The sequence below is a fragment of the Manacus vitellinus genome, unplaced genomic scaffold (genome assembly GCF_001715985.3).
Source record: "Manacus vitellinus isolate BGI_N305 unplaced genomic scaffold, ASM171598v3 scaffold_18_pilon, whole genome shotgun sequence".
Classification (NCBI taxonomy): Eukaryota; Metazoa; Chordata; class Aves; order Passeriformes; family Pipridae; genus Manacus; species Manacus vitellinus.
Genome location: NW_021939324.1, coordinates 7,137,536 through 7,158,974, shown reverse-complemented (window position 1 = coordinate 7,158,974; position 21,439 = coordinate 7,137,536). Strand labels below are relative to the sequence as shown.

General features: G+C 38.3%; 1 protein-coding gene across 2 annotated transcripts in view; it reads right to left on the bottom strand.

Annotated features, from left to right (window-relative positions):
* Positions 1 to 14,868, bottom strand: part of RFX3 (regulatory factor X3) — a 53,883-nt gene extending 39,015 nt beyond the window's left edge. For both annotated transcript variants that reach the window (XM_008921640.4, XM_008921643.4), the window contains exons 1-2: positions 14,752 to 14,868; positions 8,817 to 8,914 (exon numbers count right to left, since the gene is read on the bottom strand). In XM_008921640.4, the coding sequence (XP_008919888.1) occupies positions 8,817 to 8,914; positions 14,752 to 14,868 (215 nt within the window). The remainder of the gene's footprint in view (positions 1 to 8,816; positions 8,915 to 14,751) is intronic.
* Between the last annotated feature and the right edge of the window lie 6,571 nt (positions 14,869 to 21,439).

Below are 21,439 nucleotides of genomic sequence, written 5' to 3'. Positions count from 1 at the left end.
AGTTTCTCCTTTCCTCTTCAGAGACTTTCAAAAACTCCAAAACTTTAGTTTTAGAATCAAAAATGTTTCATAACCCTTATACTACATTTTTCACTCTCATCCCTCTTTAAGCTTAAGTATTTCAAAAGCCTCAAGATCTTTCAAAAGCTGCAAGAAACTTAAGTTAATCTAAAAGAAATTCCTTGCAGTCTGCTGAAAGCAAAACAAAATAGTTATTTTAGGGACTAATGCTCAAACAGACATTTGATCTATCACCCTTTCTTCTGGAGATTAAAATCAGTTGACCTTTGCATTGCAATAATCTATGCATGCATATAGGTGCTGTGGAGGTCCTGATTTATCTGTTCTCTCACACCAAGGTATCACAGTGATACCTTGTGATAACACAGTGATGTTGTTTATCTGAAAACCAGAGATTAGAATCACTGAATTGTTAAGGTTGGAAAAAAACATCAAGTCCAACCATTAACCGAGCACTGCCATGTTCACCCCTAAGTCATGTCCGCACGTGCATCTAGATGTTTTGTGAACATTTCCAGGGATGGTCTCTGCCACTTCCCCAGTCTGCCTGTGCTTGATCACTCCTTGCAGTGAAGTTTTTCCTGTTATCCAACCTAATCTCCCCAGGTCCACCCTGAGGTCATTTCTCTTGTGATATGCACAATAACCACTACCAGACTGGATGTTGCATCTGTTTTTACACAATGAGAACAGTGCCATGCAGCAGAGGACAAATTTAGGGAAATGTTGTGATGCAGGCTCAGGGGAACTAGTTCATGGAAATGATCACTAAGTGATTGAACACTGTAATTTCTTCCAAAATAGGAAACAAAAACTTCATATCAGGTGTCAGTAAGGAAAGGAATGAAAGTTTAAAACCATTGTTGACAGCAAAAATAGACATGGCTAGAGGAAATTGTTGCCGTGGAATTTTGATGCTGAAAAAATCTCCAGAGCAGTTAATTAGGGGTGAGATAAGAAAGGGTTTATTTTGCCAAGGCTAAGATGTTACAAGACGCACGCTGGCCGTGCTGAGATGTTACATTTTATAATACCATCCATCCAATCCCAGATGTGTCCACCCTATGGCCTTTACTCTGGCCTTTACTTCTGTTCCAGAAGGCTGTGCAAGCTATATGTTTACCCTGAGAACAAGTGACACAAAGTCAGACACTGCATGAATTTAGAACAGGTATCTGATGTAAAGATCCCACACTGGAAATTAATGACACTGGCAAGAGTTGGACTAGGATTGCAAAGTACAAGAATTCCAGGCATTACCTATTATGCCTTATTGCTTACTTACGTGCATTTCATAATGCCTTACAAAATATAATGCTATAAAGTAAAACAGATGGAGTTGTGGTATAAAGTTAAGAAAACTATTTTTTTTGCACATGAAAACAGAAAATAACTAATTTCTACATTCAGTAAGCCCCAGATTTACCACATAAATTAAGTGCAATGTCTTGCATTACATTATGGACATCAGTGTTACTGAGCCTAACTTTCATAAACACTTTTGTCTCTTGAAAGACACTGACATTCTGAAGAAAGGAGACAAATAAAAGCAATGACACAGAAAGAGTAAACTTGTTGTTGTCCTCCCTTAGTTTTCAGTGTGCACATGCACACATGGGAAATCACTTATTCCCAGCTGAATCTATGATTTGAGTTTATGTAAATATCATGAACCTGATCTACTGACTACTATGAATCAGTGTTCAAGCCATCCCATCACGTCTCAGTGATTTACATTGGCTGATCATGGTCCCAAATTTTCTTCAAAATTATATTCCAGTGACTTTCATGTCTTGCAAAATAATTAATTACAAAATTCTTATCACAAGCTGCAGGCACCAGCTTGGAAAATTCAAGTGTGCTAAAATGCACACCCAATTTTTTACTTGAAGACTGTACTGGGCCTGGCTGAGATGAATACCTTTCCCCACAGCAGTCCTTACAGTGCTGTGCACTGCACTGGTAGCTAGAAAGGTGTTGATAACACACCAGTGTTTTGGCTACGGCTGAGCAGTGCTGGCACAGCACCAGCGCTGTCTCTCAACATTCATCCCCCTGTCCAGGTCAAGGGCATGATGCTGGAAGAGGAAAACAACCAGGCCACCTGACCTGAACTTACCAAAGGGATATTCCATACCATATGACATCAGTTCAGATACAAAAGCTAAGGAACGGAGGAGGAGGCTGCGGGGCATTCATTGTTTCCAATGGTTGCCTGCTAAGAAACCATTATGTGTGCTGAAGTCCTGCTTCCTGGGATGTGGCTGGACATTGCTGCTGATGGGAAGTAGAGAATAAATTTTGTCATTTTCATCTTCATTTTTGTGTGAAAACTTTCCCTTTTGCTTTAGTAAACTGCCATATCTCAACCTACGAGTTGTTTTCCATCTCATTCTCTCTCCCCTGTCTGGCTGGGAAGGAGAGAGAGAGAGAGCAGCTTGGTGAGCACCCAGTGTCCAGCCAAGGTCAATCCATGACAAAGACACAGACCTTTTATACTGCAACTTGAAATACCAGTATCGCTTCCCAGTATCTGTACAAGAACAGAATTAGAAAATTCAAAAAAGGAAACCACTCTTTACTTTGTTTTTCTCTAATTCTAATTCAAACAAACAAGTAACTTAATAATTATTATCTTACTCAGCAACTAACAGCCTCAGAATTACTCCTGTGGGTTTTTGTATGGCTTACTTACATAGCTTAGCAGGTAGGCATGCAAATATTTTTTTTCACTGTCATCTCTGTGAGTCTTTTATGGTACTTAATTAACTGAAGTATTATTTCCTGGGATAGAAATATGATAAACACTGGATGAAAATAAATATTTCAAGATACAGTTATTTATATGCAGATTAGCTAATGCTCATGATAATGCTATGGTATTGCAACATGTTAGAAAACCTCCATGCACAAAAGCCAAGAAATTCTTTCATGGTAGAACAATATCCTTAAACTCCTTTAAGTTTCAAGGATAATCCTGTGCTCCTTAAATAACAGCAAGCTTCGTAGAAACTAAAGAGAACAGAATCCTTTGTCTAATACTGAGGGAAAGGCATTATCACAGCCAATGCATTGGTGCAGACTCTGGAGGTGATGTATCCTAAGCAATGGGAAGAAAAGGAAGTGCCACATATCCTGACACTATCACAACAGCACCCAATACAGCAGTCAAATGATAATGGAGAGGGCTAAATTATCTATCCCACCCTGTCTCATACAACCTCCTTCCCACAGAGAAACTTACTCCTGTAACCAGAATATTGATTCACCGCTTTTTAACAACAAATCAAATCCCAATGAAGCAATAAGCTTCTTCCATAAAAGTGTCTCCAACTGATCTAAACTGTTAAGACAGGAAGTTATTATTTTTTTTCATCCTTCCCCTTTACCAAGTAAAACTGATAAACACAAATATCAAAACTTATGCCATGAAAGGACAATTAGTGCATCTATAACCAGAGAATGAAAACTCAAAATAAATGATTTCTTCTGTAATAGTGTACGGCTGACCTGCTTTATTCATATACATTTTCTCTTGTATGGGCAATTTAAAATTTATCAGTCAGAAAAAGCTTTATAAAATTTAGCTAAAATAGAGTTGCAATATTGCATATAAAAAACAAAGTAAATATGTCACTGACAGGCATTTATTAGCCATAAAAAAGAACTGAGATCTTCAACACTCAGTCCAAGATCATTTTCCACATGAAAACAAACCAGTGAAAGCACACACAATGCACAACTACAGAAAACTCCATAAACCAGGGACCACAGTAAACGAAAACAGAGGAGCAATTCTATATATTATTTTCTCAGGACCTGTAAGTTAGACAGATAAGGAAACCTTAATTTTCAGATTTCTAAAAATTTTCATTAATTACTGCAGACTTATAGTTGAAGAAATATGGCATTGTTGGGTACATGTCACAGGGCTCGCACTAAATTTGCAAGACCTCAAGAATTGGGTTTGTCAGGCTTCCTTTGTTTAGACTTGTCTGTGCTAGCCCTAAAGCTCTGTTCTAGCAGTAACTGTCAAACAATCAGATAACTGTTACTTAATCTGTTTCCAATTTAGCTTAGCCTTCTAAGATTGTGTGCTATAAAACGTATAATTAAAATGCTCATGCATTGTTCTATCTAACAGACAGTAACAGCAAATAGCTGTTCTGTACAGAATAAACAATCCATGACCCCAGATTAAAAATGCAGCAAAGAGGATCATGGCATAACAATCTTCAAGAAGTATCCAGCAAAAGTAAAACATATAAAACACATTCAAATGTAATATGGACATGCAAACCAGTGAAGAACCAATAAGGTGTAGACTATGCTATAACACATTAAAAATAGCTGCAAGTAGACACAGAGTGAATAGAGACCCCCACCACCCATCATACTTGTCCAGACATAACACCTGTGATAGAGCTAAATTGCTGCAACTCTCTGTAACTCATTCTCAGACAGAAGCCATTCACCTTAGTATGCAGAAGGGTAGTAAAAGGGTACAGATAATGCCGGAGAAAAATAGATAGATACTATTAAGTACTAGGAAAATAACAACTTTAACTATATTAGTAATAATAATCTTTTTGACAGTTCAGATTTCAATTAAGAGTACTGTGGTGGGTTGACCCTGGCTGGATGCCAGGTACCCAGTGAAGCCGCTCTCTCACTCCCCTCCACAACTGGACAGAGGAGAGAGAAAAAAAAAAACAACTAAGGATTTCTGAGTCGAGATAAGAGCTGGGAGAGGTCAGTTACCAATTCCCATCAGGGGCAAAACATACTCAAAGTGGGGATATTAACTGAATTTATTACTAACAGGGTCAGAGCAAAAGAGTGAGAAGTAAAATAATCTTAAAAACGAGTTCCCCTATCCCTCCTTCCTTCCAAGTTCTACCTCCTCCTCCCCAGTGGTGCAGGGGGACGGGGAATGGGGGTTATGGTCAGTTGTTTCTGTCGCTGCTCAGAGCGAGGAGTTCTTCCCCTGCTCCCATGGGTCCACGGGCAACAACTGTTCACAAAACTGCTGCAACACAGGTCACCCTTCCACGGGGTGCAGCCCTTCTGGAATAAGCTGCTCCAGCATGGGTCCCCCACACAGTCAGAAGTCCTACCAGGGAAAAAACTACTTCAGCGTGGACTCGTCTCTCCATAGGCTCTCCTGGCAGGTCCCTGCCAGGACTCTGTTCCATCTTGGGCCTCCCACAGGGTCACAGCCTCCTTCGAGCATCCATCTGCTCTGGTGTGGGTCTCCTCCATGGGCTGCATGTGGATCTCTGCACCCCGATGCTCCTCCATGGGCTGCAGGGGCACAGCTGCTCCACCATGGTCTGCACCATGGGCTGCAGGGCCTCAGCTCCCATGCCCCTCCTTCTGCACTGACCTTGGTGTCTGCATTGTTGTTGCCATGTTCTCACTCTGCTCTTCCCTTGCTGCAATTTTCACCTGTGTAATAACTTTCTTTCCATTCCTAAATATGTTATAACAGAGGTATTACTATCACTTCTGATGGGCTTGGCCTTGGCCAGCAGTAGGAAGCCCATCCTGGAGCTGGCTGGCATTGGCTCCACCAGACACAGGGTAAGCTTCTAGCAGCTTCTAACAGAAGCCACCTCTGTAGCCTCCCCTGCTACCAAAACCCAGCCACAGAAAACCAATACAAGTAATAATAAATTCTTGGGTGCGCATACACAGCGTGTCTGGCCAATATAAACCACACAAATTGTTGTACAACAAATTTGTAAATAATGAGGTTTCAATGCAATTGTAATTCTTGGACAATCCCAGCAATTAAAGCCCCCTTTGTCACATCAGAATTAGCAGTTACATGGCTATAGTTGATTAATACATCACAATCTGTGTAGGAAGAAAGTTTATGTCTGATATGTGGAACCAACTGGCTTCTTACTACAGGTGCAGCCACAATAGTCTTAATATATTTTAAACAGCCAGGTAAGCCTGAACCTGTCACTGTAACAACAATGCATTTTTGTTTCAGGGTAGAGTGACATGCTTGACAAGCAAAACTGGTGTTAACTAGAGGCAAATGCAGATAATATAGTTCAAATATTCTCATATCATACAATGTATGTGACAAGTTGGAGGTTACATCCCTTGTATTATCATATTGCCTTCAACTATAATAAAATCAAATAACTTTTAAGTATAGACAAATCATGATACAAAATGCGTGGGAAGAACTGTGTCACAAGAATACAACAGTTACACATGACAAAGATTGTGAAACCTGACAAAATTCTTACTTCTATAATGAAAAGAATCAGGTAACTTTCTCCTCATAGATATTGTAACTGTATTCCTTGTTGCTATTGCATATGGATTTAAATCAATGCTGGTTTGCAAGTGACTTATTTTAAAATGAAGGATAATTCTTTCATAAAATCATAGAATGGTTTGGGTTGGAAGGGACCTTAAAGATCATCTAGTCCAGCCCCCATGCCACAGGCAGGGACACCTTCCACTAGACCAGGTTGTTCAGAGCCCCAACCAACCCGGTCTCGAACACTTCTGGGGATGGGGTATCACAGCTTCTCTGGACAACCTGTTCCTGTGCCTCACCACCCACTGAGCAAAGATTTTCTTCCTAATATCTGATCAAATCTAATCTAGATCTCTCCTCTTTTAGTTTAAAACTGTTCCCCCTTGTCTTATCACTATCTGTCCACATAGGAAGTCCCTCTCCCTCCTACTTGTAAGCTCCCTTAAAGGGATTGGAAGGTCACAATAAAGTCTCTCAGCCTGTGTTCATAGGAGAGATGCTCCAGCCCGCTGGTCATCTTTGTGGCCTCCTCTGAACCTGCTGTAACAGCTCCAGGTCTTTCTTATCCCGAGGACTCCAGAACTGGACATAGCACTCCATGTGGGCAGAGTAGTACAGACATGCTGTAACATTTATTCCAGAGATGTCTGTACACTGAATTAATGTCTTCACCCTAACTATGGGTTGCAGACTTCTTATTCCATTGTTAAAGCAGTACTGTTACTTGATATATTATGGAAGTGTCCTATATCTGATTTTGAGTTAGAATTAAGATTTTGATTTAGCAGTCATAAAATATATCAAACATATAATCATAGGAAGACAACACAAAATCTGGAGTATAAAAGCATATGGGAAATGTGCTTCGCAATACATGTAATATAGATACATATTCTCCACCAATAAAAATACAATCTTTAGAATATTCCTAAAAGTATTGAACAACAAATTGACTGTCCACAGTTGCTGCTCACGACAACATGAGTAAAATCTTGTATAGGAGGTAAAGACAATCTAGATTAGGCTCACATGCTGAGGAGAGCTTTCTTCTCTTACATCCCACTGACTGATTTTGCAGGGATTCAGACCTAGAAACACCATAAAATAATAGAAACCTGAAGATTCATAAAAAGGAGTTAGTCTCTTTTTCCCTAGGACTGTAATCAGTAATGTAGTATGCTTCCTATAACTGCCAAAAGTGCCAATAGCACACAGAAGAATTTTAAAGTAATAAATGAAAAGAGAAGCTTGAAAAAGAGGTTATTTAACAATGCCCTCGTTTGGAGGCTAACAGCAAACTGTCATGGTCGCAATGAAGTTATGATGGCACTGAGCGTTGCTGTATGGGCCTGCTGGTTTTGGCTGGGGAACAATACTTTCTTCATAGTAGATAGTACCAATGATGTTTGTAGCACAAGTACAAAACACAACCCTGTACTATCTACTATGAAGAAAATTAATCTATCCCAGACAAAACCAGTACAACAACAGGGAAATCTTACACATATTTAAAATACATTGTTTAGAATTTACAAGTGAGAAGAAAATGGACAAGACAATACATGAAAAATTAATTCACTGAAATGAGCTAGTAGAAATGACCAAAGAATGCTGTCAGTGTTAACATCATAAGTCTCTGATCCAAATAATACTGCTCTTTCGGACCACTTTTGGATTACCATCAACAAATAAGTACACCTTCAGACACTAAAAAAACTTTCCAAACTGTACTTCTTTTAAAGCTAGTTACACAGTAAACATGAAAAATGAAAACTGAGGTAGAGAAGCTCCTTCCTAAGCAACACAATCCTACTCTGAAGTTTGAGCCAACCTGAAAACTGGTGCTGTTCCAAGTCAGAGATTAGACTAGGTAACATCCAGAGGTCACATCAAATCTAGGTTATTTTCTTCTATCTTTCTAAGTTTGTGTATTAAAGAAGCTTGATGATAGAAAAGCATGTTCACGGCAGCAGGAAATGCACAACTGTGCAGAAAAGAGGTTGAAGAAGCACCTTCCTCTGCTTCTCCTCATTCCTTTGGGAAAAAATACTCATCTCATTTTATGAAACACAGGAATGAAATTACATTACTACTTTCTTTAGATAATAACTACCGCTATTGCACCTTTATATCATTTGCCACCAGAATTGCAGCCAGGAAGACACAAGGCCCTGCCTTCTGTCCTGAGGACAGAAGTTACTCAATACATCTTTTGGACAGAACTTACCGACGAACTAGACACTTTCACAAACAACACTATGCTGTACAGGTAATTTCAGATAAGTGCAACTAAAACAATCACAAGAATTCTATTTATACAAACCTTCTGCCTTGATAAAGACAGTGTGAATTCAGTTTTTCATCCAAAAAACTACTCTGACATTAGGAGAACTTTGATTGAATAATTTTTCTTTCCAACTCAATATACAGTAGTTGATAGAATCTGACTGGAAATATGTATTTAACTTCACATTTTAATAAACATTCAAATTCTGAACATTTGGCAACTTACATAGCTCCATTAGTGTAGACTGTGTCACTTCCCTCCACATACTGAACCTGGGTTGGGTAGACATGCTGTACCTGTTGCACAGTCTGCACTTGCTGTACCTGAAAACAAAAAAACCAGAAGTTTGGGATATCATAAAGAAGGACCAATGTTTCAGTGCACCTAATGGCTTCAAATCAATACGGGATATCTCTGCACTTGTAATTACTGAAGGTTTATCAAAGCACTATCAAAGAAAGTTACTGTTTCTGCATAATATTTGTGCTGTAAGTTTGGTAAATGGAGCCCTAACATTGAAGATGCACATTCATGGAGCATACATATCTTCGGTGCCAAAGACATAACTAATTGGAGAACATAAGGATTGAAATGAAGTGTAACTATGCTTGGCACCAAGCTGAAAAATCACATTTACTACAGAAGAAAGTATAATTTGGTCATATTTATGTTTTTTCTTATTCCATTTCAGTCCTAAGTAACACAAGCCTTAAAATCCCAGCTCGAATGTGTTGCAGTAAGTTTAGAAATAAAAGTTCACATTAAGATGCTTTAGCTCTTGTTTAATGAGTTAAATTACAGTGATGCAAGTTTTTTTCCCAGTAGTGCTTTGACCCACTGTACAATTATGGACCAAACCCCCTAGTCTGAGTAACCCCTTTCCTGGAATATAATCAGCTATAACAAACTCCAACAAAACCTGGTTTTACATCAATGAGCTAAATGACAAGAGGCAGTAAGGCACGGATTATCTTCACATATATTGCTGGGGACAGTCACACATCAATTCCTTTGATTCATATATTATGTAGAAAAGCTTCAGGTTATGCAAATTTCCTCTCAGTTTTAATTTTTTGTCTTCTGCCACAGTAAAGATGAAGAATTCCATATTTTACAGCTGCCATCATTCAGAGAAGCCATATTTTGGTCCAAGAGCACTCCAGAATCTAAAATACGCAAAAGGACTTAAGAGATTTCACAGATTGACACAATTTTACCCATGGAATCAAATAGAGAAAATGACAATGCACTTATTTAGTAAACTGATGTAACGTTAAGTGACTGTAATTTTTCTTGGATTTATTGTTATAAGGCAACTTCAGCCTAATCCAGTTGGTTCTAAGGACCGCAAGCACCATAACCTCAGATCAGTCTTGGTTTCATGCATTTGATAAAACCTCCAAGAGCTCTTTGAGAATATCCTAGTCTAACACCTTCCCCTCTAGTGTTTTTTAAAAAGTTCTGTAAATAAGCATATGTTTTGTATCTTTTTATAATATTGACACTGACTGAAAGGAAATACTAGATTTTTACAGAAACCTTCCCTTAGGTTGACATTAAAACCCAAATTCTGAAACAAGAAAAAACAGTCGAAGTTTTGAATGCATATTAGCATGATGGAAAATCAGATGTTTCTGTCCATTAACAGCAATGAGACAGAACCTGCATACTGATAAAATGGAATTCTACATAATGTACAAACACAGCACTAAAACACAGAGGTCACATTCCCCTTCTATACAAGGTATTATATTTTCCCATTATTCTTGGACGCAAGCTGCTGCCATTTCAAAAACGTCAGATTGAGCACAGTGCAAGACCTTTACCACAGAACTGAAATGATATTGCAGGGATGAAGTGTACAGAGTGCATCAAAGCTCAGTGCCCATTGGACAGGAAGCTGAAAAATTCCAAAATGTGTTTATCTTCTGATTTGGAATAACAACAATAAAAATATAATTTACCATAAAACAAAATATCAAAACTTGTTAAAATTACAATTTTCATTGCTTCATTTCAAATTTTTGACCAATTTTTATATAAATCAAAATAAATTATATTCTTAATTATACTACCTCACAGGGATAAATTAAGTTATATTTTATCTATAAAAAAAGTTATATTTTATCTATGAAAGTCTGTCATACTGAAATGCAGAAATTACACTGAAGTATAAAACAAAATATAAGAGCGAACTTTGACTTCCAAGAAAAAGTGCTTATGTACTAAGCAAAGAGTAGAACAATAGGGCAAAATATATATATACGGATTTTTAAATTACATTTTAAAAAGTACATAAAATTATCTACCGTGTCTACACAAACAGCTTGGTTGTTCAACATTTTCTGTCCTTGGAGGTAAAAATAGTTTTCGTCCTTCATTATTATGAATTACTTTTGGCAAGTAACATACAAATACAACGTTCTGCAGCATTCTAAGCACATTCATATTTATATCAGGCTAATGTCAGTTCATGATTATGTTTTTCATATGCTAAACATGATTTTGCATTAAGAGTAATTTTGATTATCAGAAGTCTGCATCTTAGTTAGTGATACAATGCTTTGAGAATGCGATAGTCACTGTGTATGTGACAAGGAAGAAACGCTTTGCCCAACTTCTAATGCATGGATACTTTTATAAAATAGCTTATATGACTATTTTTAGTTTTATTTCTCCTGTCCTTTCACACTGCATGACATAAAATACAAAGTGAGTTTAATTTTGAATCCTTAAAAGCTTACTGCACTATGCTGAAGAGTGCCTGTTGCAAAAGCAATGATGCATTAATGAAAAATCCCTGTATTTGAGGAAACAAGACGAAGAAAATTCCTCAGGCTATTTAAACAGAATTTAATTACACTCCCACATTTTTGGTCTTACGGTTGTTGCTTTTTGCTTACCACTCCTCTCTATCTCATCTCAGGAGTGACTGCTGCTGGGTTGTATGAAACCAGCTGCCACTAATGCCACTTTTGAAAGAGGAAGAATCTAGGTTTTCATTAATGGTACCTCCTTTGTTCCTATTTTTGGAGCATCACAGCAGACTTCTACAAGCTCCGTATTCATACCAGCTATATGGAAATTAGGGATTTGTTTTAGCTGAAAATATTACAAGTTACTCTTGTGCTGTTTCCTCAAAAGACAGGATGCTTCAATATAAACACAGCTGAAGAGTAAAGGCTCTTAGTCCACCCTTCCACTTTTTCAACTTGCTCTTCCTCAGGGTAAAAATCTTTCATTTTGAAAAAGATACGTATTTTGTGTGCATAAAAGAAACACCGATGCCATGAAAACAACCCCAAATTAATGCATTTAGGAGATGTCATTTAAACACAGTCTACATACAGGAATAGAAACATGGGAAAAAAAGACCTCCCTAGGAAAAACGAAATGTTATACACTGCTTTAATATCAACTAAAAGCAAATTCATCTAAAATCGCATTATTCACTAGAAAGTACTAGTAAATTACTGCAAATGATAATACAGGTTTCAGCTTACACCAAATGTTGCATATACACACTCATGTTACAGTATCCTTTAACAAAACCCTAGAAGTGTCTTACTGCTTTTAGCAATTTATATTCACAACATAATATAGTCCAAATGTGAATATTCCCACATAATTTGGATACAGCTCATATTATTAACCATGTCCCTTATAAACCGTAGAAAAAACAAAACCACATCTTACAGACTGTGCATCTAAAACCTTCTCTCCAGCTTTCAACATTAAATGTGCAGAAATAATAAGCCCTCCCTGTGCCATCAAAAGAATGGCTTTATTAAAATAGCACTCTTTCTCCACATTTTCTTAAGAGAAACTGGCCCATTCCTACCAAATGTACATGGAGACAGTATTAACTTTAGGCAAATGCAACCTATACACAGATAATTCCTCAAGACAAATCACACCTGCAACCCTACAATTGAAATTATCTATCACATCTACATTCTTTATCACATTTCCTGCTGGTATACCATATTCACATTTTCACTCTTTTTTTTCTCCTTACTACTCATTTTCTTCCATAATCAGGATTGGATCTCTCTATACAAATCTCCCAAACATATGTTTTAATCATTGCAATACTGTCTGCACTGGATTTCCAAACATTCTTGTTGTATCTTCAAACCCTGACTCTTTAGCTTTCCTTTCTCAAACATCATGCTAATGACACAGTCAGCATTAAAAGTCAACCAGATAGATATAATTCAATATCCCCACAGGAAAAAATATTCCAATATAATGATGGTGTATTCAATGCAAGGGAACACCCAGAAGTAGCAGTACTAAAGGAGATGTATGTAAAGTTTATCAAGGGACAGCTTTACATACTCAGGTAGTACAACAAAAAATTCTGTTTGCTGTTCTTATTAAGATATAATCAAAGAAGGAAAAATCCAATCTGCTCCTGGGCTTCTATGCTTTGACATGAGCGTTACATTATTAAGGGACAACTGGAATAACTTCAGGAAAAATGTAGACAATTGGTGACAAAGATTAACACATTATTTATGCGGGAAAATATGTTAAGGAAAGTTCCCAGGCTGACCATTCACAAGACTCTCTGGCAGTCACACGCCCAATGCCAAAGACTTTAACTCTTGGGCCTGAGGCCCCCTCACAGTGGGCATCTCCAGTCAGCAAATAAGGATCCCATTCTATCATAAAAGTTTTCAAAAAAGTAGAAACTTTGCACAAGCAAATTTAACAAATCAAAGTCCTGCTCATTTTTTAACTTGTCCTTAGAGTTCAATCAAGACAATTATTAGAACTGCAACACTATAAAGTATCCTATATGCCACGAACTGGCTACCCGTCTTCCATCTCTCACATTGATCAGTACTTCACAAGTTCAGTATGTAATATTAGACCGTTGTATGTAAATCTTATATGCTGAAAACAAGCAACCACGTAGCACTACCAAATTGCCATCTTGTATCTGAAAGGCTGAATAAGAGCAAGTCATATAAATTACATCTATTAAACATCTGTTATCATGTAGATATCATATGATAGCAACTGTTATCATTTAGAAAATAAAAAACAAACAAATCATGTAGATTGTATTTCACAAAGAAAAAAGTCTTGCACTACACAAACCCTACAAAAGGGTTACAGATAAAATCTTCTACAAAGGCTAGCTAAGTTCATACTATAGTAATGGAACTAGGAGGCATTAGAAACTGAGTCTGTGCATCAGGAAAAAAATATTAGTGAAATGTTTGAGACTCTGGAACACATACCTGAAAATGCACTGGAAATTGAGAACTCAGAAAATGCTGAAGAATTTGATTTAGAGAAAAGCGTTCCACTGGCACAGAAACAAATGCCAATATTTAATAATTTATGTCTAGTTCTTATTTTGTTGATTTTGAAACTGTAAAGTTAATTTTTGATGAAAAACAACAACAGATGTCATCTAGAGTACCCATCACACGGACAGCTAATTTCTGTGTATTCTGGAAAAGTCTTGGACAGCCATAATGGCTATCACACTTAGTCCCCATTTTGTACCTCCATACTTTTCCTTTTTAGTTCCCCATTTTCTTCTGCCACCACTTCTTCCAAAGCTCATGGGTGCTCCATAGGAGTGACTATTTCATGTAATAGAAGAGTGCACTGTGCTGGTTGCTACAAAAGCATTCTTCCTTCCCTGGCAAATGCACATTATGAATTACTGTTTATCCTACCACCAATACTTTCATGACATTGTGCATAGATCTGTGGGGAGTCAAGCCTAGAGATGCAAAGGACAATGCTTTCCATTTTTACATTTGTATTGCACTTTCTTGGAAATCCAAATGGATGGAGAAATGATACAGTCAATAATATAAGACACATATCTATTATTTAATGAAAAAAATGTAAATATTCAGTAACATACAGTACATTTCTATGAGCTACTGCATGAAGTCCATAACGAACTACAGTTAGAATTACTACTAGAGCTTGTCAGGGGCTCTAGTAGAACAGATCCTGAAAACAGCTTGCCTTTCTCCAGCTATTTTAATTCCAAAAAAACAAAATCAATAAAAGCAGAACAAAAGTTCATTTAGCAGTCTTGTACAAAACCAAGTTCTTCACTACATTGTAAAGAACTATCATTCTGAATTTTTGTTTTTTAATTTTCCCAAAACTAACAGCCACGTACCTGTTGCTGAACTGGTACTTGCTGTACTACCTGTGTGGGCACTGCTGCCTGGCCAGCCACAGATGTCTGTAAAGTCACAGTTGAACTTGTATCCGCCCCAGTCTCTGATGTCTGCATTGTGATCTCTGAATAAAATTAAGACAAAAAATTAAAACGTTAGTACACTGATGTTTTTATTTTGTCACTTATACTAGCACACTAATTTGTCCCTTATCTCTACTTAGATTTTAAAATTATCTAACACCAATCTTGGTATCAGTCAAAATTTTTTCAACCTACTAGCATATGAGTTAGTATAAATGGGTTTTTATATTATTTTTATCTTACATTCAAAATACCTTTTGTTTAAATATGAAGAAACATATATCACTTATCTGAGTTTTGTCACTTTAGGAATAACTCAGAAAAATCAGCAGCAAATCTTCTCTCAGCTTGAAAATAATTGGTCATCATTCAAAACCATTTTTAATCTGGTTTACTGAATTACACTAAAATCTCTATAGATTCACATTCAAAGCCAAACTTCCAGGAGGCCACAGAATGAAGGGGTCTAATTCAGAAAGCCAACTCTGAAAAGCATTTAATAAGTCTTAGAGAAAAAGGAACTTAAATAACCTTCAGTGGAAAGCATTAAAGCAACCATTATTTAAAATATGAGAAGAAACTTTTTGACACTAATATCATAGAGAAATACATACACAGTGGACAAGGGCCTATGATCATGGCCCTGACATTTAAAAGGAACAATGGAAATTTGGGTAGAACACAGAAATGGCTCAAGAATCAAGGAAAATGCCTGATAAAGAAAACTTATCAGAAAGACAACCAAGGATGACATGCTCTCATAGGAAATACAGACTGGGAGCTGCAGATTCCTGAATTTTGCACAGCACGAATGACAATACAATTGACTGGTGACAAGCCAAAATGAATTTTAAATTGTGAATCAGCCTTTTTCCCCCCCTTTTTTAATATTTCTCTTAAGTAGTGGATGATTAACTAGTGAAAATAATAACCAGATGAGGCAGGTTCTTATTCACCTGGTACCTTCAAAACAGAAGACTGTACACGTCTGTGAAGAATCACAGTGAGCAAACACAACTACTAATCTGTAAGCCAAATGTTCTGTGATATAAAATTTTACTGCCCTTAATCTCTATTAATCTATATTAGCTACAAAAATTACTACCATTATCATGCATAATAAAAGAGATTTATATGCAAAAAAAAAAATCTATAAATATTTAGAATGACCTATGCGAGTGATTTTTTTTTTTTTTTTAGTTTAACACATGAGACCCATATGGCTGACAGGGAAGAGATCAGACTTCAATCCCTATCACCACCACCAAATAACAACCTCCCCCCAAAAATCCTACAATATTTTTTTGAGACAAAATCATGATAAAAAATTCAGGGACATACCATTATATAGTAGGAGAAATTAATTACTGTGCCAAAACATTTTCTATCTTCTCCTTGCTTGACAACAAACCTGGTTGTCAACAGCAGACTCTCTTTTCAGAGCTAGGTTCCACAGCAGTTTAAACTGATTCAAGGCTGGGTTTCTGCACTTCCTTCCTCCAACTACCTCTAATTCACTTTGCATTGAAATGTATCCAGTGCAAAGAAGGAAACAGGTATATAACTATGGGATAGGGTCAGGGGGATAGGGTCAGGACCTTGCCATTCTTGGTTTAAATTCCAGGTTTGGTCTGTGGCACCTGACAGATTTAACTGCTTCTTCTGAAGTATTCGGAAAGACTGATAAATTCTTGATCAAACCTTTTTCAGATTAATCAACAGATTGTCAGAGTCTCATGTCAACTAAACCCTACATTTTTAAGCAGTGGCTGCACTTCAGGACCCACCACACCTGTCAAAAATAAGGATACAAAAGTAAAAGAAAAGAACTTCATAGAAAACATTTACATGTTAAAGATTATAACAATTAAAATGGATGCCCACAGGATAAATATGTCCACAGGAGAAGTCGGAAGCCTCCATGCTACTGGAAGGCTACAACCTAGTTGCCATTACTGAAAGTTGGTGAGATGACCCCCATGACTCGAGTGCAGCCATCAATGGCTACAGGCTGTTCAGAAAGGACAGGTCAGAGAGGAGGGGTGGGTGTATTGGGTTTGTGTGGCAAGGTTTAGGGTGCAGGTGATTGGGACTATACAGATGGTTTCTCTGAGAAGCTGTCAGAAGCTTTCCCTATGTCTGATCCAGTCGGATCCAAGACGGAATCACTGCTGACCAAGGCTAAGCCCATCAGTGACAGTGGTAGTGCCTCTAGGATAACATATTTAAGAAGGGAAAAAACAAGTTATTGGGCAGAAGCAAATTGCAGTCACAGAAGAAAGGAGGGAGAATATGTGAGAAAAACAGCCCTGCAGACACATCAGTGGAGAAGGAGGCACAGAAGCTGCCCCAGGTGCCCAAGCAGAGATTCCCTGGAAGCCCATGGTGAAGACCACAGTGAGGCAAGATGTCCCCCTGCAGCCCATGGAGGTCCGCAGAGGCGCATATATCCACCTGCAGCCTGTGGAGGACCTCACAGCAGAGCAGGTGGATGCCTAAGGGAGGCTGTGACCCCATGGGAAGCCCTGGAGCAGGGTTCTGGTAGGACCTGTCAGACCCACGGAGACAGGAATCCATGCAAAAAGCAGATTTGCTGACAGGACTTGTAATCCTGAGGGGTCACATGCTGGAGCATTCTGAAGTTTCTGAAGGACAGCACATCACTGAAGGGCCCCACACTGGAGCAGTTTGTGGAAGAACTGTAGCCTATGGGAAGGACTCATGGACAAATTAATGAAGACTGTCTCTTGCAGGAGGGAGGGACTCCACAATGGAGTAGGGGAAGAGTGTGAGGAGTTGTCCCCCTGAGAAGGAACAGCAGCAGGAACAATGTGTAATGAACTGATGTTAATCCCCATTCTTAATACCCTTGCATCACTGGAGGGGAGGAAGTAGAGAATCAGGAATAAAGTACAGGGTGAGGGGAAGGTATTTTTAAGATCCTGGTTTACTTCTCAATACCCTACCCTGATTTGATTGGCAATAAATCAAATAATTTTCCTTGAGTCCATTTTGCCTCTGATGGTAACTGGTGAGCCATCTTTCCCTGTTCTTCTCAATGAGCTTTTGGTTATATTCTCTCCTTTGTCCAGCTGAGGAGGGGAGTGATAGAGCCGCTTTGGTGGGCACCTGGCATCCAACCAAGGACTGCTTCCATTATTCTGGTCTAAGTCTCTATCCTAAATGCAAAACTTTATTATAGCTCAGTACACAGTACACAATATGTTGACAGTCAACCTTAAATATTTTCCTATTCACTGGAAGTCTTTCTAGCACCATGTTAGTGACGCAGTCACCATAATTCTTTTACATCACAGCAATACTGAGAAGCTACAAGAACACATTTTTATAATTGTGCTGGTTTTCTTCACAGTGGCTGGTATGGCATGTTTTGGATTTCTGCTTAACAGAGGGTTGATAATACAAAGATATTTTTGTTATTGCTGAGCAGTGCTTGCACAGAGCCAAGGCCTTTTCTGCTTTCCATGCTGCCACACCGGCAAGGAAGCTGGGGGTGCATGGGAGGGTGGGAGGAGACATAGCCTGGACAGGTGACCCCAACTGACCAAAGGGATATTCCATAACGTATGGAATTGTGCTCAGTACATAAAGAGAGGGGAAGAGGGAGGAAGGGGGCATATTTGGAGCGATGGCATTTTTCCTCCCAAGTCACCATTACACAGGATGGAGCCCTGCCCTTCTGGAGATGGCTCAACACCTTCCTGCCCATGGGAAGCAGTGAATTAATTCCTTGTTTTGCTTTGCTTGTGTGTGCTGCTTTTGCTGTCCCTATTAAATTGTCTTTATCTCAACCCATGAGTTTTCTGGCTTTTAGCCTTCCAATTCTCTCCCCAGTCCTACCAGTGGAGGAGTGAGCAAGCTGCTGTCTGGAGCTTGGTTGCAGGCTGGGGTGAAGACATGACAATAAATGCAGTGTCTCCATTTTTTCACTGACACTACACATAAGTAAAAGAACTGCACATTGCAAGCAGAAAAGACGTCATCCTTGCCTAATTGGGCCGTCAGGTGTATCACAAGAAACAGATGAATGTTTGACAAGGTCCTTTTTATTCTGTCTAATTAAGCAGTTGGACACACCCGTCTGTTAATGGTATTGCTTTGTACAGCCGGTGCTTGTTGCATGATGTGAATGTAAGCTAAACAGGCACCTTCTGAAAGACGACTAATTAACCCCTCCAAGTGGGAAAAAGATACTGTCGGGACCCAGCTGCTGAATGCAACAAGAACAGTATTTCGTCACTCTAATGGGCAGAATTTAGGCAAAGCTACTATGCTGAAAATTACTTCTTTTCTGTATATTCTGTGCAGTTTCACATTGTCTGTTAAATTCCCTAAAGATTCTTTAAGATACCAAAATTCTCAGTTTGAATACTGCTGCTTTCTAGACTTGAAATATCAAGACAGAATGGTTTAAGAGTCTAACCTGCTCTATTCTTATCAAATGAGATTTTATAATAAAATATGTCAGATAACTGTTCATTTTATTCCTGGACTACTTCACATTGAACTAATTTACTTTTTCAAGCTACCAGAGTTTGCAAAGTTTTGTTCAGCCACATATGCTTTATTGTCTAGATCAAATAATGTAGCAGGCTTTAATTCAATGCAGAAAATGAAAGCCTGTAATTTACTTTCAAGTGCAGCAGGAAATTTCTTTTTTCTCCTCTAGAAGGCTAAACAAAACATCACAGAAGGTAAACTGAACTAGATCTCATAATCACATGCAGTAATGGCAGGCTTTTAATAGCTGGAATAAAAGGCTAATCTTAAGATCTTATCTATTAATAATGATGAATAGCCAATATACTAATTAAGAATTTGTGGCAACATAATATGTTTCACAATAAAGGAAAACTTCTCAGAACATTAAGTTTCAAAAAGTAATACAAAATTATTGGTTCCTGAACAATAGTATAAATAGAAATAATTTTCAATAATACACTAGCTTTACATAAGCATTCCTATTTTTGTACAAACAAAAATGTTATGAATAATTGCCTTCAAACAAGCTATGTTATGAATTTGAAGGAACCATTTCTGTGAGTTAACCACAGAGTGGAAGAGGGGTTATACATGCTATTCATGGGGGAAAAACAGAACATTACAAATAGTTTCTAGATACTAATGTATTTTCATGGTAGAACACCAGCTTCTTACTAAGCATTATTTGATTGATTGTTGTCTCCCAAGGGAATGCCAAAGTAGGCAGGCGGACTCTGCCTGATACGAGAATCACTTGCTAAATATTTCTGTTAGCAACATGAATTTCATTAGTCTTTTTCCAGATTTTCATAGATCTATGGGAGGAATAATAGTTAACTGAATGGCACAGAAAGAAGTTTAGAAGCTAATTCTCTGAATTCACCTATACTGCCCATAGTAAAACCCTATAATAGCAGAATAACACACAGAAGGGTGAAGTACAGAGAGATACACACTGGAATTGACCTGTGCAATCAGAAACTTCTGGTAACTGCTTCCAAGAAAGTTCGTAAGATCAAAAAGAAATGTCTTGACAGTTTATTAAGTATGTAAGAACAGTACTGGTCAACAACAGTCATAATGAAATTCCGTATTTCCAGCATATCACAGACAGCACATGGATGCTTAGGCTGAATGACTACTTCACAACTCTCTCACTTTGGTCTACCTACTAATTTTCCCTGCAAAAACCTAAAAATTGTATTTATTCTTGGTGGACAATATATCAGTATTACACAGCAGCCCTACACAGCAATACATATCAGCAAAAAGATTACATTCAAAAACAGACCAAAACTTCTCAAGAGTTTTTGTTGTAACAAAACTAGCATGTACAACTGTTAAAAGAAACAAAATTAATAAACCATCAATTACATTTATGCTGTTCTAAAGCATTACTCTGTCCACTGGAGATTCTGTGAATGAAGAGTCCAGGTGATGTTTTCCTTCCCCCTGGAGGGCACTGATACCGCATGTCAACAGTGGTTGTGGAACTGGCACTGGCAACAGTTTGGTTTGTATGACTTTAAGACTTTCTTTGAGGGTAACAACTGATTAGGAGACATGGGATCTGTGAGACACTGGATTACTATATTAATTATTGGCTCAGACCAACTCAAGTGTGTGTGGACGGGGAAGGGACGGGTTGAATTTCAGGAATGTGAGGTGACGCCCTCTTTCCTACACTCCAGCCCCTGCAAGCTTCCTCAGGCAGCCCCGGAGCAGCTGTCAGTCAAAAGCAGGATGGGAGCACTCCCCCAACAACAACAACTTGTCTCCTGAAACAAGCCTCAGAACGGATAGAGCCTCAAAATGGATAACACAACGGGAGCACTGCCCCTTACTCTGACCCAGAGCTCCAGAGTGGCCCCTGGGCTGGAAGTCCTGCCTGGGGGCGGAGATGTGGCCACAGGGGGGGCCAAAGCAAATAAAAGCAGCAACATGTGCTGGCCATGCTGTTTGAACCCTCCATCTTCTGAACTGTTGTAGCTGGATCTATGCTGGATTTGAGGTGGTAGCTATAATTCTCTTTTTCTCTCTCTTTCTTTACTTCTTCTTCTCCTAATCTCCTTTCTTGATATTTTGGGTAACTTAGTGCCAG